At 40.2% G+C, this 17,975-nt stretch overlaps 2 protein-coding genes across 3 annotated transcripts in view; one reads left to right on the plus strand and one right to left on the minus strand.

The window, feature by feature from the left end:
- Positions 1-10,338, minus strand: part of MORC1 (MORC family CW-type zinc finger 1) — a 170,433-nt gene extending 160,095 nt beyond the window's left edge. The window contains exons 1-3 of the mRNA XM_055568119.1: positions 10,196-10,338; positions 5,560-5,613; positions 1,691-1,725 (exon numbers count right to left, since the gene is read on the minus strand). Coding sequence (XP_055424094.1) covers positions 1,691-1,725; positions 5,560-5,613; positions 10,196-10,260 — 154 coding nt within the window. The 5' untranslated portion in view covers positions 10,261-10,338. The remainder of the gene's footprint in view (positions 1-1,690; positions 1,726-5,559; positions 5,614-10,195) is intronic.
- Positions 10,339-10,430: 92 nt separating this feature from the next.
- The window catches only part of C2H3orf85 (chromosome 2 C3orf85 homolog), a 32,614-nt gene continuing 25,069 nt past the window's right edge, over positions 10,431-17,975 (plus strand). The window contains exon 1 of one of the 2 annotated variants that reach the window (XM_055568127.1): positions 10,431-10,540. The gene's annotated coding sequence lies outside the window, so the exon portion shown is untranslated. Of the gene's footprint in view, positions 10,541-15,464; positions 15,515-17,975 lie in introns of those variants that run through there. The other variant, XM_055568126.1, reaches the window with a different exon arrangement.

Genomic DNA, 17,975 nt, shown 5'->3' on the forward strand with positions numbered 1-17,975 from the left:
TTGTCATTCAGGTCTTGGCTGGCTTATTACCTATTTACAGTAACTTTCCCTAATCACCCCATTAAAAACAGAACATCTTTCCCATCACTCTCTGTTCTCTTATCACCCTGTCCTCTTTTTTCCTTTTAGCACTTATTATGGCCTGGTATATTATTTACTTGTCCACTTCTTTATTGCCTAGCTATCCTCATTAGGATGCATGTTCCATGAGTGCACAGGCTTCATCAAACATGGTGCTCCTTGCTCTGTCCCTAGCACCCAGAAAAACTGCTTGGCTCATTCATGATAGATACTCAATAAGTTGTTATTGAATAAATGAATGAGTCTCCGAACTAGTCTACCTCCATTCTTTTTCTCACAATTATTCCTCAGATGGGAAAATTCTTCTCTTCCTATACTACTTAACACAAATCATATCCATATTTCAACCCCTGGATCTTTAATAAGAGGTATTCTTTCTCTGTGTTCCTACCATGCTTTGAGCTTCTCCTAGGCAAGAGACATTGTATCCCATTTTCACTTATATAATTGGATATGGATGGAAGATCACTTTTTCTCCACTGCAGACATTTCCTCCTATGGGGAATGGAGTTCAGTCAGCAGTGGTAAGGGGCCCACCCTTTTCTGTCTCTTGATCACCTTCTCCTGGAGCAATGAGCACATTCATCTGACTAGTAATCTGGGGAAGAATAACCTATGAGAAGGTGCAGCTCAAATCTCTCCTGTTCCCTCTGAGAGCGAGCTGCCTGCAGAGAGCACAGTGACGCTGTAAGGGCGAGTGCCTGACGCTCTCCCACACCGAGCTCCACACTCCACCTAGACTTTATCAGCAATGAAGACCAACGCTCTTATTTTATTTCTCAAACTTCTAAGAACCCGGGGAATAGAAAGGGAAGAAGAATGGCATTTACTTTGTTTCCTCAAATCTTTCAACATGTCCATGAACCAGAACCAAAACCTCTTCCTCATGGGCCAGAGGCACCCACCTAGCACAAATCTTAAACACTTAGAAAACTGAATTGAACTCAGTCGCTTTTTAAATGCTGATAAGGATTTACATCATGAACCACATCCCCTGGCCTGTGACCACCAGCCAATATTTACAGGAGAGCTAACAGGATCTGGATTGGGGATCAGCTTTAACACAACAGCTGTTTCTCCAGGTTGTGTTAACTACAGGACTGGATCACAAACCTAACTTCCTCTGTGTTCTAATGAAAAAAAAAAAAAACCAGTAAGTGAAATAAATATTTGGTGACTAAAAATTAAGTCAGTAAAGACGACAAGCTTGGTTTGAATGTTATGGCCATTCAACATTCACTTATGCACTTTAAAACTGTGATAAGTTGGGAATGGCATATAGTTAATTATGAATACCCATCAAGTTAATATTCATTTTAAAATAAAACAGTTTTTCCGTGGCAGACAAACTGCTCCAAATCACTCTGCTGCTTTCACAAAACCCTGGAAGATCTAATTTTGTAAATGAGTCCCCTAACAAGTGAACAATTTCACTCAGAGTGTACTGTTCTCAACCTGGCTCCCCACAGGGTCCCTGAACTCATGAAGCACTTAGATTGCATTAATAATCTATAGAATGTGGTTTGATTTTCATGAAATAAAAGGAAATCAAAATAACTACAGGGTTTTTAAAAAATAGAATAAAAAATAAAAAAGCAAATGTGCTCACCTGAAAACACATCAAGTCTCGCAGCCCCTGCATCTCTGAAAACAATATAAAAATATTATTGCTTCAGTTTGATATTGTGTTTTTGAAAATTACATTAATCTGAATTGCTCATGTGACAGATGATCTATTGTCAGGTAACAAACAATGGAGAAACCCACTTAAGTTTCTTTAAAAACAATTACTAAAATATTCTTCCCTGCATTTGTAGACTAAGATTTATGATCACTCATAATTTGAGAATGCTACAAAGCCTAAAATTCAAAAATTTAAAAGAGATAGAATTTAGTGGTAGTTACACAAGAAGCTCAAGAAAATGAATATGAACGTTAAAAAAGTTGGTTGGAAAATAATCCAGAAGTCATATAAAGATTTTCGTATATTTTAGAACAAAAAAAAATGCTTATGTGTACCATATAATCACATTTCAAAGGAACATATATGATATACATGTGTGTATCTATAAGGAAAAAGATCAAATGTTAACAGGGGTTTTCTCTAGGTCAGAGGCTGACAATCTATGGTCTATGGGCCAAATCTTGACCATAACTACTTTTTGTGAATAAAGTTAATGGAACACAATCATGACCACTTATTTACATCTTCTCATTTACGTATTTTTTTCCATGTTGCCTATAGTCTGCCTTCACACTGTAATGGTATATTTCAATGGCTTCAACAGAGGACATGTGGCCTTCAAAGGTGAAAATACTTAATACCTGGCTTTTTACAGAGAAGTAAGTTGTATACACCACTCCCGCCATGATGAGGTCACTACTGCCTTAGTTTTTTTCTTAGTTGTCTACAATTCACAGATACTATTTGTGTATTTTCTTAAATTAACTTTTAAAGTGAAAACTTTAAAAGGCAAGGAAAAAGAGCCAGAAGATCCAGGTTTCCATGTGAAAGCTGTGAGAGAAAGGAGGAAGACAATGAGGTCTTAACTGATGGGGAAGTAAGGATGTTGAGGGGAATCTAGAAGGAAGCTCAGAATAGTAACAACCAACGGGACTCAGACGGGGAAACCTGTGTCTCCCAAAATTTCTGTAAGTCTCAACCCAAAACTAGCCTAGGTCAATCAGGTAGGTACACTGTCCTTGTTATACAAAGTTGGCCCCTTAGCTCCTTTCTCTACCCAACTGCTTCTTCTAATGCCTCCTCCACAGAAATTCTGGAGTTACCATGGCCATTTCTTGAGCATTTTCTATGTGACAAATTCTGAATGAGGTATTCTTAAACCTTTCCATCTAATCCTTACCACAACGCATGACACACAGGTATCATAATCTCCATTATATAAGCATACATTATACAAGATATCAGGTATACAATAATCGCTCAATAAATGCCACTATACTAAAATTATTTTCATAGAAACAATTTCTTCACAGAGAAATTTCATGGGGTAAGACAAAGAAAAGTCATTCACCTTTATAGCATGTTAAGACATTCATAATAAGCTTTATACTTAAACGCAGGTACTTTCTCTCTGAACACCTGTTGTACTAGGAGGAGTCCCCTAAGGATTTTCTTCCTGTCCCATCATAGTTTTTCCTACTCTTTCCACAACATTCTTTTAATACCATCCAGTTCTAATTTAGACAAGTATAGGAAACCATCAAAATCTTGAATACAAGGATATGAAATAACATCTCAGAGTAACACTGGGACTTTAAGAAGACCTTCATAACATCGACAGAGTATCTTGAGTAGGTCTGTTAAATAGCTTTATTTGTTGTCAATTACTGGCATCTAAGCAGTGGTGACCAACTCCAGTATCCCCTGAAGACAGACAAGTTGAGGAGTTCAGGCTGGCCACGGAGAGCCCTGGGAATGGCAAAGCTGAAGACACAGGCTGGTCCCAAGAGAGCACCTGCTACGTGGCTGATCCTATTGAGCTGGTCTCAAAGTTGCTACATATAATCTTGGGGGAAAAAAAGCATGGGGTCCAGTTTTTTTTTTTTTTTCAACATGGCACTTCATCTTCTCAAACTCTATAAACAATTCCTTCCTCTTATTCTTTGCTGCTGCTGTTGCTGCTAAGTTGCTTCAGTCGTGTCCGACTCTGTGCGACCCCATAGACGGCAGCCCACCAGGCTCCCCCGTCCCTGGGATTCTCCAGGCAAGAACACTGGAGTGGGTTGCCATTTCCTTCTCCAATGCATGAAAGTGAAAAGTGAAAGTGAAGTCGCTCACTCGTGTCCGACTCTTAGCGACCCCATGGACTGCAGCCTACCAGGCTCCTCGGTCCATGGATTTTCCAGGCAAGAGTACTGGAGTGGGGTGCCATTGCCTTTTCTGCTTATTCTTTATGAATACTGTACAAAGTTTCACTATGAGTCAAACATGAGGCAAGCTAGACTTGGTCAAGGTGCTGCCAGATTACAAGTGCTGCTCAAAGAATTGCTCAATTGATCATATTTCTACCACTCCCCTGAGTCTGCAGTCAATCTTTCTTTGCCAGTCACTCTCCATAAACTAGTCCCATTGTTCGATTTCTTCTATACTCTGGTATTACTTGCCCTCCTTTGTTAAAATGAATAAGTGAAACAACTTTATAGGAGAAAAGACAGTTGGCAAAATGGACCAGTACATTCTTTCACAGTTACAGGTATCAAGTTGCTGAAAACAGAACTTTAGTAGGACAGAGGGTTAGTGGATACAGGAATATTGCTTCAGAGCTTGAGCAGAAGCAAACAGTAGAAACCCTGCCCTGCTGTAGAGACTAACCACAAACATTAATGTGCAGTGGCTGTATCCCTGTTAGCTCTATCTAAGTTGAGTTCACAGCTCTTCTGACCAACCAACTTTATTTTTTTCTTCTTTTCCCTCCCTTTTTTGATGACTATGATTCCATTTGTTCTTCTGTTTCACAAAAAGAGGTGCTAGTGACTTTTTACTTAGTGTTGAGCTTTGCTGAACAGGAAGGAGGTCTTGATGGCTGGTTAAATGGCTGCACAGTCACCTCCCTTCTAAAGCTAAAAATGAGGGGGAAATGTAAAACACTGAAATATAGTCATCAATCAGTGGCAGGGAATATACTTATTAATATAAATAATATATAATATATTCTGTGCTGTTGTTTTTATTTGCTAAGTCATCTCCAACTCTTTAAAACCTCATGGGCTATAGCCCACCAGGCTCCTCTGTCCATGGGATTCTCCAGGCAAGAATACTGGAGTGGGTTGCCATTTCCTCTTCCAGGGGATCTCCCTAACCCAGGGATCAAACTCACCTCTCCTGCACCGGCAGTGGATTCTTTACCACTGAGCCACCAGCGAAGCCCTGTGCTGTGCTGTTCTTAATTGCTCAGTACTGTGCGACTTTTTGTGACCCCATGGACTATAGCCCACCAGGATCCTCTATCCGTGGGGATTCTCCAGGAAAGAATACTGGAGTGGGTTGCCTTACCCTCCTCCAAGGGATCTTCCCAATCCAGGGATCAAACCAAGGCCTCCCACATTGCAGGAGGATTCTTTACTGTCTGAGCCACCAGGGAAGCCCAAGAATACTGGAGTGGGTAGCCTATCTCTTTTTCAGATCTTCCTGACCCAGGAATTGAACCAGGGTCTCCTGAATTGCAGGTGGATTCCCAGCTGAGCTACCAGGGAAGCCTCATTACATGGTTATTAACACAAAAACAGATGTCCAATTTACCAGCACTTCAAGTCTAATCATAAATACAAACTGAATAAAAATGAATAATTTCTCCCTTGAACTGTTCTTTTTCCTATCATACCTTGATTTTACAGAAAATTAACTCATGAAGCATTCCAAGTGGAGACAATGACATCATATTTTCATCTAATATGGCTAACTTTATTAATGTCACAAAATTCCTTTGAATAACCTTTGTTTACGATAAGCCTTACCTCGCATTGTCCAGCAATTCAGCTAGTGCTCCAAAAAGGAAACTGTGAGTGGTGCTAATGAAGAAACAGAGGGAAAATAAAAGTTAAACCAACTCTGTAATCAATGTAAAAGGTTCAAGACACATGCAATGTTCTCTAGTTTGAGGCAGATAATCAATTAAGAAGTTATTCTAGAAATTTCTCAGCAAAGTCAAGATTCTGAAGTACATGTACTCCATGACAAAGCCAGGGCTAAGAACCCTATCGCCAAAATACCTTATTTACTCCTAATAAAACAAAGACTTCAAGGACCTGACTGTACTTAGAGCAAATTTTGACATTTTAATATTGCTTTATAAGCATTTAAGTTTTTCAGAGAATGTTTCATTAAAACTATATTATTTAAGGCCAAATAATTTCTGAAAAACCTTGACCAAAATCCAGACTCACTGAAAGACCTTAAGATTTCATCTGCGGACACAGGTATTGGCAGGTTACTCTGGTCTGCACCACTAACCTACATTTTTCTGTGGAATCTTTTCACCTCGGAAAAGACCACGCCTATAAATAATTTCACAGATGACCAGCATTCACTCTCCCCTGTACCCCTCCTGACAAGTCCTGGGCACAGAAAGCACTAGATAGCCATCACTGTTTCTACTTGGAAGGCTGAATGTTTCTCTGTGGGTGGAATCAAACCGCCTTCAGGTTCCACCTTTGATTTCCATTTCCTGATGTGGATATTTCATTCGGCAACATTATGAAGGGAAGAGTCAGTCAGCAATTTTCTTTTTATATATAGTAAACAGGTAGCAGAAGCAAAAGAAACACATTTATCAACAAACGTCTGCTCATTTGTCTAATATTATATCCCTCTCTGTTTGACTCTAATCTGTGAGTAGTTCAGAAGAGCCACTCACTGGCCTTTTTATGCCACTCCTGCATTATTAGAGAGAAATTAAGTTTGGCCCTATTTGCCAGATTTGGGATAGTTAGGAGGACGGAAAAAGGAATCCTCAGGTTCCTGCTTCAATTTTATAAAACGCTGCAGTTTTGTTTGGATAACTAAATTGGAATTTAAAATGGAATTAATTTTTATTTTAATGTAATCCTTTAAAAAACCTTAAATTCGCTAGTATTCAAAGACTTTGTTGATCCCCTCTAGTTTGAAAATATTATCTTCTTATAAGAGTGAAAAGCTTGGGTACAAGCTTTAAAAAAACAAACTGCATGGATTGCAATTTTTGCTTTAATGACACAAAAATTAATAGACTGTCTTATATACAGCTATCATAGAGTGTTCCGTGATTTTTTTTCCCTGCAGAGTTGTTATGCATGCTGACTGATTTCATTGTTGGACTTATAAATATCTACCTTTGCTTTCAAAATGTTAGTATTTTAACATTTTGATATGTTAAAATATGGTTAGTATTAGTACTAACCATCTGTAATTTCCTTCATTTCTCAATAAAGAAATAGCATAGGATGGTCAACAATTAAAAAAAAAAACAACCCTGCTCATTTGTACAGGAAAAAGGATCATTTGCAATGTTTCAACAACTCCAAATACCCCCAGACCACAGGACAACACTGTTGCCAAAAATTTATTTTTAAAAAATGCATACATATATCTATTTTGGGAATTTTAAACTATAAACCCATGCTGAAGACAGCAGGATCTCTTGACTCTAGTCAGCTTTCAAATTTTTCATTAAAATAAATCCACTAATACAATTGTTGCAAAAAGGTGTCCTTCAATCAAAAGAAATTTAGTACTTAAAAATCTAAAATACAGCAAAAGAAAAGTGCCAGTGATATGCTTTACAAAGCAGTACTTCAAACCATATGCCTTTCTAAACAATTCTTCAGAAAAGTAACTTCAATCATTCCGACCAAAAAAAAAAAAAAAAAAGAAAGAAAGTCATATAAGCTTCTGTACTTTTTCACTCAAGACTTTTACTGACTTCCTGCCACATACCAATGTGGGCAGACATGGTCTTTACAACTTTAGGGGCTCAAGCTAGTGGGGGATATGAAAAATTCACAAGTAGAACATATAAAGATGATATCACAGCTTGTGATTCGGTGCCATAGAGGAACAGTGATGTGGAAGAGCCTTCTGAGGAAGGCAGAGCCTCTCTTCACGGAAGACAAGGACTGAACCCTGGAAGATGAGAATTCAGTCCCTTGCAGAGCGAGAGTGGAAACCCTCTCGCAAGAACAGAAAGTGCATAGTCCTTGAAGCAGAAAAGAGCAAAGGAGGCCAGTCTGCTCTCACTGCAGTAAATCTAGGCGATCACATTGAGAAGTGGGATGGTCAGGTCAGGTAGTCCCTCCTTCTCCACAGTTAGGAGCTCATACTTAGTCCACATGCAACTGGAAACCATCATTGTGCTTTAATAAAGTGACGTATCTGGTGGTTTTTAAAAGCTCACTCTGGCAGCTTTCAGAAAAACTGATCATAGGGGAGCAAGAACAGGAAGCAAAGAATCCAGTTTAGAGCCTATGTGATATCCAGAAAGGAGATGGCACTAAATATGAAGAGAAACAGATGAATTTGAGACACAAGAGTTAGCATGAAGAGGACTTGAGGATGGATTGGATACGGGGGTGATGTAAAGGAGGAATAAAAAAATCACTGCTGTTTTACTGATGCAAGTCTCAGTAAAGGCAAGTCTCAATCAAAAATCTTAACTTGAATTACTGTATGATGACCCTTATATGTAGAATCTAAAAAGAAATGATACAAATGAACTTATTTACGAAACAGAAACAGAGACTCACAGACTAATAAACAAACTTATGGTTGCCTGGGAGTAAAGGATAGTTAGGGAGTTTGGGATAGACGTATACACATTGCTATATTTAAAATGGATAACCAAAAAAATAAATAAAAAAATAAAATGGATAACCAACAAGAACATACTGTATAGCACACAGAACTCTGCTCAATGTTAATGTGGCAGCCTGGACGGGAGGGGAGTTTGATGGAGAACGGATACATGTATATGTATGGCTAAACCCCTTCACTGTTCACCTGAAACTATCACAACATTATTACTTGGCTATACCCCAATACAAAATAAAACATAAAAAAAAAATCTCATCCCAGGGACCTGAGGGTAGGCCAAGTTGTGGCTGATTTTGTTGCTGCGGCTTCACACTGCTGTCACTTTTGTTATTAAGTTAACAGACCACCAAGTGATAATGGGGTGGTTTGAGGGAGGTAGTTTGGGGAGGAGGAGGAGGCTAGGGAGCAAAATAGCCACAGAAACTATACAAAAATGAGGTTAAATAACTTTCTAAGATAAAATTCAGCCTTTCTAGCACTCGTAATTTTTCTTCCACTTACTCAAAATTACTAGCTCTTCATTTGTCTTCTGCCTCAGCTAACGTTTAACATTTTGTACCATCCTTTCCAGCTTAAATCATTCTCCCTGATAACAAGTTAGAACTAAGTACCTGCTGAATATTGCCTGGCTGTTTTCTTTTGTGGTCTGTAAGAAGGACACTGTTTATCCCAAGCAGCAAGGCCTGGCTTCACACTTCCATTTCCGTTGCTTCAGTTCTGCCACATTCTTTCTATCAGTCAGAACTTTCGGTAAAGCCAAATTACTAAAAAGGTTCCCCCAAATCAACCTAGCACTCACTGCTAGGCTTTGCGGTACTGGAAATAACAGATGAGAAAAACGCTGGCATTTGCCTCTGCCATGTGAATATTCGAAATAACACCTAAAGAGTATTCAAAAAGGATACTGGCCTGACAGAAGAAAATGTCCTAGTAAGAACTAGAATGTGAGATTCCTATCTTCAAAGAGGTTGCTGCTGCTGCTGCTAAGTCGCATCAGTAGTGTCCAACTCTGTGTGACCCCATAGATGGCAGCCCACCAGGCTCCCCCGTCCCTGGGATTCTCCAGGCAAGAACACTGGAGTAGGTTGCCATTTCTTTCTCCAATGCATGAAAGTGAAAAGTGAAAGGGAAGTCACTCAGTTATGTCCGACCCTCCGCGACTCCATGGACTGCAGCCTTCCAGGCTCCTCCGTCCATGGGATTTTCCAGGCAAGAGTACTGGAGTGGGGTGCCATTGCCTTCTCCAATAGGTTACACTTTCACAAAGACTCAGGAGGCAACAGAAGCTGGAATCAATAAACACAAATTGCTTTCTGGCTTTAGTCGCTCAGTCCTGTGGGACTCTTTGCGACCTCATGGACTGTGCTCCACAGGGCTCCTCTGCCCATGTAACTTTCCAGGCAAGAATACTTAAGTGGGTTGCCATTGCTCTCTGGAGGGCAACTTTAATCTTTAAAATGTCAGCATGTTCGGTAGAGAAATGACTATAGATAGGCCAAGTTAGAATGAGGCTTCTGCTGACCTACAATTAAATAGTTTTGTTTAGTGATTAATGTGGGCCTTCCTACCACTTGGTATTCATTGAAGGGCACCAGAGGCGTTCAGCCTGGTTTAGAACATACATCTTCATCACTTTTTCGTTGCCTTTTTTTTTTTTTTAAAGCATATACATTTTAAATAAATAAATCCATGAATCAATGATACCAAGTTCCTTTTTTTTAAAGGGCACTTGGCGAGGAGACGGGCAAGAGTCTTCTCCATTGTGTGGAAACTTCCCCACCGTTCCAGCTACAAGGGGGCACTCACGAGTTGGCGTGGATGAAATCCAGATGCAGCTGGGCCCGGAGCAGAGTAGCATACTTGTCACCCATGTTCTGGAACGCGACCCGCGCGGCCCTCGAAGCACAAGCCTAGGGGCCCAGCAGCGTTCCGCTCAGCTCCACGCCCACGTCCAAGCCCACGCCCACGCGCGGACTCCCTGTGCTGCGAGCACTTGCTCCTCCTGGCGGCCGGACCGCGAAGCTCACCCTGCACTGGGTGTGTCCCAGACGTTAGGCAGCATCTGATAAGCCAAGCCTGTTGCTGATCTTGGATCCACCTGGTGAGGCTAAGGAGACTAAGCTAGACTCCTCTTCCCGAACTGAGGTTTAGGTAACCTTACTAAACACTTGTTCTCTGTTATTCTCCAACTGGAAAACAGAGCCCAAGGCTGGGGCTATAATTCAATCAGGAATGATCACACACAGAGACACACAAACCCACACAGAATGGGAAGAATGTGTGGCGAGGTCGGTAAAGGAGAAGGAAAGGCAGGGCGAGAACAAGGGTCGTTTTCCTTGTGTGGCTGTCACACCGCAGAGGTAAAGGCGCTTGTGTTCTCACTCAGCACTTAACCTATGTCACTTGGGCTGTGTTTTTTTCACTTGAAAGAAAGAAAGAAGAAAAGAGATCCGCCAGAGAGAGAATGGAAAGAACTAAAAGCCATTAGAACAGAATGCTGAGGCGTGTGTCCCGAGGGAACCGTTTTCACCTGTCAGCTGACATTCAACGCAACTATTTGACATGCTGGCCGGGCTTGAAGAACAGACATTCTGTATTGCTCCAAAAGATAGAACTGGGAAAGTGGAAGGTGGAAAGAGAGAGGTTGGGGATAAATATAAGGAAGGGCTGTGTATGCCAGTTGTCCAAAAGGGGACACAAAGCAGAGTTACCTATACCCAAGCTGAAACAGGATTTCTCAGTGATGTGTTATGGAAAGGTCCTGCTGCAATGAGAAATTAATAGAATTGGTTGGCGTCTAATTGCTCAAATTCATTTATTCTAAGGCAAATGACTTGCAAATAAGGTAGTTCAATAGTACTGCTGCTGCTGCTGCTGCTGCTAAGTCGCTTCAGTCGTGTCCGACTCTGTGCGACCCCATAGACGGAAGCCCACGAGGCTCCCCCGTCCCTGGGATTCTCCAGGCAAGAACACTGGAGTGGGTTGCCATTTCCTTCTCCAGTGCGTGAAAGTGAAAAGTGAAAGGGAAGTTGCTCAGTCGTGTCCGACTACTAGCGACCCCATGGACTGCAGCCTACCAGGCTCCTCCGTCCATGGAATTTTCCAGGCAAGAGTACTGGAGTGGGGTGCCATTGCCTTTTCCGGTTCAATAGTACTAGGCAGGTGTTTTATATGAGAGTTTTAAAATCAGAAACAAACATCTATGGAATAAGAAAGTTGAACTAGATGTGTTGGTGATTTACAGGCATTACACAAGCAATGAGGCTCACAAAAAAGAAAAAAACAATATCAGCTTTGGGGTGCTCATTCTACTTCTAGAGAAAGAAGTTTATCAGTTACTGCATTTATAAGACTCAATAGAGGAAGAAAGAATTTGAATGGCAACCCAAGGACGCATGATGCTCCACTTTAATTTGAAAACTGGAAGTAAATATAAACATTTCAAGTAATCTTCCTGATTGCATTTTTGTTTTAACAGTGGCTATGATGGTGTGTTTTGATAGCAAAATTCTCTTTACTAAGCAATGTGAGCTATCTTTCCAATTTTTCCTTTCATAGAACTTCAGTGAAATATGACATTTTATTTTCATTTTATGGGTAAGAAAAGCTTGACGAGCCTCTTCTGGGTTTATTTTACTACCCCAATTTCCAGCTGCTACCTCAAAGCAATTTACTATTGGGAGGGCACCAGAACCACAAGCCTGTAATTAGTAAAGGGCTGTGATACCTAATTTCTATCTGAGGGAAGGGTGTGATTATCACAGAAGCACTCCTTCTAATAATCTGAGCAGGGCCCTCCTACAGGGAGTGGGCAGTCCTAAAGCTCTAGACAGTACGGTTGGCCCGGATGACAGGAACACAGGGGGATCTGTTAGATGGTGCTAAAAGGGTCCTGAGATCACTGAATGTGCCTGCTCAGTCACTCAGTCATGTCTGACTCTCTGCGACCCCATGGACTGTAGCCCTCCAGGCTCCTCTGTCCAGGAGATTTGGACATCTGTCCTGGCAAGAATACTGGAGTGGGTTGCCATTTCCTCCTCCAGGGGATCTTCCTGACTGTACACAATCCACCAAAAGTCTTTTCCCCATTTCGACTCCGCTTCACCACACTGCTGCCATAGAGGCAATTCCTGTTCCTCTTTAAGATATACTTTTGATATTGCCTCTCTTAGTCACGTCCCTCAGCCCTGCCTCAAGATTCATTTTAACATTATTTCATGATAAAATAAATACCAGGGGAACAGCAGAGAGGGAAGATCTTAAATGAGAACATCATCTGCTCATCTTATGGTTGATCCTGATGTTAAGGACAGTCAATCTGGGATAACTAAACATTTCAACTTTGCAACATTCATGTACTAGTCACAAATGATGGATCAAGTCTTTCAGATTCCACTTTCTCCCTATCACTTAAGTAGTTGTGTATGAACCAGCATTTAATTACACAAACATGTTTAAACTCAAGACAAAGTTTATAAACATTAAAAAAAATGCTTGTACCTATCAACCACACACACTGTTATGCCATCTCCAAAGAACTATAAGAAATAAGTTCAGCATATGATGATAAACACAGAAAGCAAATGCTATTTAGGTGATACTATTTAAAGAGGTTAATGACCCTCAAATGATAATAGTGAATTGTTTCTGGAAGCAATTCACACCCTTCTTGCTCATTTTCTTGCTTTTGGGTGAACCTAGTCAGTGCATTTTCATCTCTTCCAGTCTACTCCATGTTAGACAGTGGTGGGGTTTTCATTTCAGAAATTCTGTTACCCATATAATTGACCACCTTTATATTCCAGATATTCAGCACTGTGATAAGTACCCCTGGAGATGGTGGCAAATATGAGGCCCAAAGCGTGCCCAAAGAATAATGATGGTATTAAATGAGTTAGAAAATACGGTATTCACTCTGGGTTGGCTAACCCACTAGCCATTTCCCCAATTTTCCTCTTTCTATTCTCAAAGCTGAAAATATGCTTTTCTAAACTCCCCTGTAGCAAGGGTGGCCATCTGACTCTGTACTCATAAATAAGGTAAAAGCAGACCATGTGCTGAATGGTTTCTAGAAAACCACTAGATAAAAGGCACAGGCGGGGCTGGTTCTACCTTTCTTTCCTGTTTCTGCCTTAAGTACAGGCACAACACCAGAATTGTGTTGTCATTTGCATCCATGAGGGGAAGTTCAGGAGAACTGTATGAAGCAGTCCAAGCATTCTTGAATTACTAAACCAAAGCCAGAAGTCACTCACCTCCAGTTTTTTCATTATGAAATAAAACTTAATCTTGATTAGTTTAAGTAATTATAATTGGATTTTCTTTTAGTTGTAGCCAAAACTATTCCTCACCAACAGAGAGAGAGACAAAGATTAATGCTAGAAAGCACCAGAAGCATAACTTTGTTCCATAATTGGGCAGATTATTTATTATGATCTGTTATTTATGTCTTTTCATGCCAGAAGTGGTAAATGTGAGATGAGAAGAAGACACTTGCAGGAGCCATTAGAACAAAGAGATTGAAAGGGGGGAGATATGTGTGTGTGTGTGTGTGTGTGTATACAGAATATTGTAACTAGAACTGTTAGACTGAATCACAGGAAGGGACAGTGTTGGCCAGACAAGTGAGGAGAACATTAAAGAGAAGTTGGAGTGTCAGTGTGAGATTTATGTTTAGTGTGATGTATAATTTGGAGCTGTTATTGGCTCATGTAATGAATCACTTATTTGGTGAGAGCCAACTCCATGGTAGGCTCCAAGAATATAAAAGTAAAAATACCTTGTTTCTTCCTTTGAGGTGTTACAGTTTAATACAGTCAGAATGCATCTGATTTCAATGTAGGAAAAAGAAACCATTCCAGGTACACCAGACACCAAGGAATATAATAAAGGGAAATAGATATTGACAGAACCCATGCAGCAGATAGAAGGGCCCGAATTAGGGATCTACCACAGGATAGCCAAGCGCAACCTCACACCATGAAGCAGAACAGAGGGCAGCAGTCTCCTGATGCCTCCGCTACGAGTATCTCCAGCTACCCACGAGGATGGTTTCCACTTACAGGAATACTAAGGCTGGCCACTGCCTCTGTGCACTCGCATCTCATGTCCTGCAGGATAGCAGCAAGACAAAACAATGTTTTTCACATCCAGAATCTAAGAATATTTTCTAGTTTTTTAATCTCTCTAACTGGAGATATTACAGAGAAGATACATGGTGACTAGGGAAGACAATGCACAGTTTCCACCACATTGATGAACCTTTAGTGCATTAAGGTGTTAGAGGTCCTTTGAGAGAAGCTGGGACTGCAGGTAGGGAGATAGGTTAGGAAAGATTTCAAAGAAGTGATGGGACTTGAACAGTACTTTGAAAGATGATCTTACATCTGCTAGATGAACAGAATCAGGATTACCGTGCTAGGTAGAGCGCTCAGTTGGAAAAAGGAAAAGCATGAGGCTATGCAGACATTCAATAAACAGCTCATCATGTCTGGAGTATGGGGTGCAGCTGTAAGAAGACTGGGGAGGAAGTGGGAGTCAGATCATGGTGGACTCTGAATCTGCACTGAAGAATTTGGAATGGCTCCTGTGGGGGTGGGAAACCAGAGTCAGGCCTTCAGCAATGGAGTGCTAAGAGTGAATTTGTGGTTCATAAGGATCACTCTGTATGCATGTGAATACCAGGTTGGAGGAGTTCAAACCTAGAAGAAGGAAGGCCAGTTAGCAGAGTACTGCAATAGCCAGTGAGGAATAATAACATCTTGAGCTGGGGAGAATTTGATGTTATGGGGGAAAGAAATGGACTGGATGCCCTGGTAGCATAGATAGCTATAAAGGTCATCTCTAGAAAATTTGCAATAAAGTGGAGAAGAATCCATGGAGATGAGGACTAGAGAGAAAGAGATAAATATGAGAGGTCTTGATTAGGAAAATGTGGAAATTGAATTTCTAAGTAAGATCACGAGATACTAGCAAATGCAGGGAGAAAATACAAATTTGATTGGCTTAAGTTAGTTCTTCAGGGGTCTGAGTGAACCAGGGGAATAAAAAGGGTGGGGGGGCTAGTTACTCCATGGTTTTAAGGTTGAAGTCCTGGGGAGACGGTCTTGCTCCTGCCAGTATTAGGTAAGTCACCCAAAATTACCCGTTTGAAAGGCAGAAGAGAATAAGTTCATGTTTGTGATGTTAGGATTTCGCATTACACAGCATATCCAAGTAGAGGATTGTCTGAGCATTTTAAACAAATATGTGGTTTTTCTGTCTTAAATGGAGTTAGCTAACATTATCATTTTTCAATAAAATATAATTTTGTTTTATGAAGGATATTAGTGAAATTATTGAGCTTTGTGTGCCTCTGAAGTCAGAGGCCAAAGAGCTCATGGGACTGGAAGAAACTGGTTAAAGACACCAGAAAAAAAAAAACACACTTAGGGAAATGTATAGAGAAATGTGACTTTTTTTGAACATGAGTTAATAGTGTCAACTCTGATCCAAAAAAATCTGCAAATAAATTTTCTGTATTGAACCTCCATTTAAACGTGGATGTCTAATTTCTGAATTGATACTGTGTATCAACTCAATAGGTTGCCAAGAATTACACACTAGCCTCACCCTGAAAAAACAAGACAGTGTTTTCTAGAATAATATTTCCTGGGATTTGTTCATAGAAAATGAAGGGGAAATAATGTATCCAGATCCTTCTCAAACTTGTTCTGCCTTCTTTCAACAAAACTGGTTTTAGCTACAAAACAAAAATAAAGTTACAGATACAGAAAACACACTAACAGTTACCAGGGGAAAAGTAAGGGGAAGAGGTAAATTAGCAGACTGGGACTGACATATACACACTAATATATAAAAAATAGATAGTTAATAAGAACCTGCTACATAGCACAGAGAACTCTACTCAATACTCTGTAATGGCCTATGAAAAAGGATCTAAAAAAAAGTGGATACATGTATGTGTACAACTGATTCACTTTGCTGTACAAAACAAACACAGCATTGTAAATCAACTATACCCCCAATAAAAATTAAAAAGAGAGGAAAAAAATCACTGCAAATAGCCAAATTTAGTGCATTGTTAGAATGCAAAGTGATGAAACAACACACATTGATCTTTGAGACACTGTAATAAAAGTCTTTAAAAGTTCAAAGGTAGGAAAAAACTTCACATAAGTAAGTAAGGCTTGTACCCTGACCTTTGGGCGCACCGCACTTACAGATGTGCAATGAATCACTGACAATTCAGAAGGAGGCACACATTTCCTGCTGTGGCAAAAAAGAACCAACTCTTAAAATTTCTTATCTAACTCAAACTGCAGACCTTTGAAGTGAAACAAATTATCCTCTATGGTCCCCGGCAGACAATTTTCAGTCTAGGGACCTTCCTTAGCCGTAATTGTATTATCTTCTCCTCATATCATACCACAGTAACATCCAGAAAATGCCTGGCATATTTCAGGTACTTAAACTTTTGTTTCTAATGTAAAATGTGCTATTTTTACTATTATTATATCTCTCCCATATCAAACTGCCAGGCTTCTAGTATTTGAGGTAAGCTCAAAGAATATCCTAATAATAATAAAAAAGTTGTTAGAGCAGGGACAAATTTGTCTATAATCAAAGCTGCACAACAGTTTTAAAATAGTTTTTGGTTTTATTTCTTTTACTGTTGAACTTCAGTTATCTTTGTTCCACCATAAATGCAAAAACAAAGTAATGAAAAAAAAAATTCAACATGTAAAAGAAATGAGCCTGTGATGTGTTATCAGGGATCTTCTATCACCAGCCTAACACTCCACCATCTTGTTATTTGTGGCCTGAAATTTCCTCAACAAGGTGTGAAACCTTTCATTTCACAGATACTGCTGGGGAAACTAATAGGGTGTGGTGGAGAGGAATTACTGAATGTGGGCTAAATACAGAAGTAGCTAGTCTCAGGGTTCCCTGTTCAAACACTGATGGCATCCTGCTCTTCTGGCTCAGAGGTACTCGCCAGATACCCCTCCCTTGGATGGGGACTGGAGCATTGTCCAAAAGGGGCAACTTGCTCTCTTCATCCCAGTAACATGGTTTAATGATGGAGCACCTTCCTGGGTGTGGTGACTGATAACACATAATGCTATTGGAAAATTATCTATCAACAAAAAATGCCAACAGGCTTTGATATGAAGTGTGCACATGGGGATTGAGAATGGACAACATCTCTCAAGTTTCCAAATTCCATACCATTTCACCCCAAATCATTCAGTCTGGGTATGGCACAAAGGTTGGGGGTGGGAAGTGAGTTATTTGTTCAGAGCCTGCATCCTTTTCACAGTGGCTTTCTGACTTTGTGTCAGTTTCTGTAACATGCTTCTCTGTCTCTCTTTCTTTAGGGGTTATCTCTTTCTTATTGATTTTCTCACTTGTTCCTCCCTATTTCCAGAAGAAGCACCCTTACCCTCTGATCACTAACCACCAAATTGGCCAACTGGGTTTTTGTCTCTATTCAAAACATCACTTCCTGCCAAAGCTAATCACCCCATCTTTTAAGGGACTCCCATCACAAGGTAGTCTCTCATCAATGAAAAGTCATATTTGC

Source organism: Bubalus kerabau, chromosome 2 (assembly GCF_029407905.1).
Source record: "Bubalus kerabau isolate K-KA32 ecotype Philippines breed swamp buffalo chromosome 2, PCC_UOA_SB_1v2, whole genome shotgun sequence".
In the NCBI taxonomy this organism is placed as follows: Eukaryota; Metazoa; Chordata; class Mammalia; order Artiodactyla; family Bovidae; genus Bubalus; species Bubalus kerabau.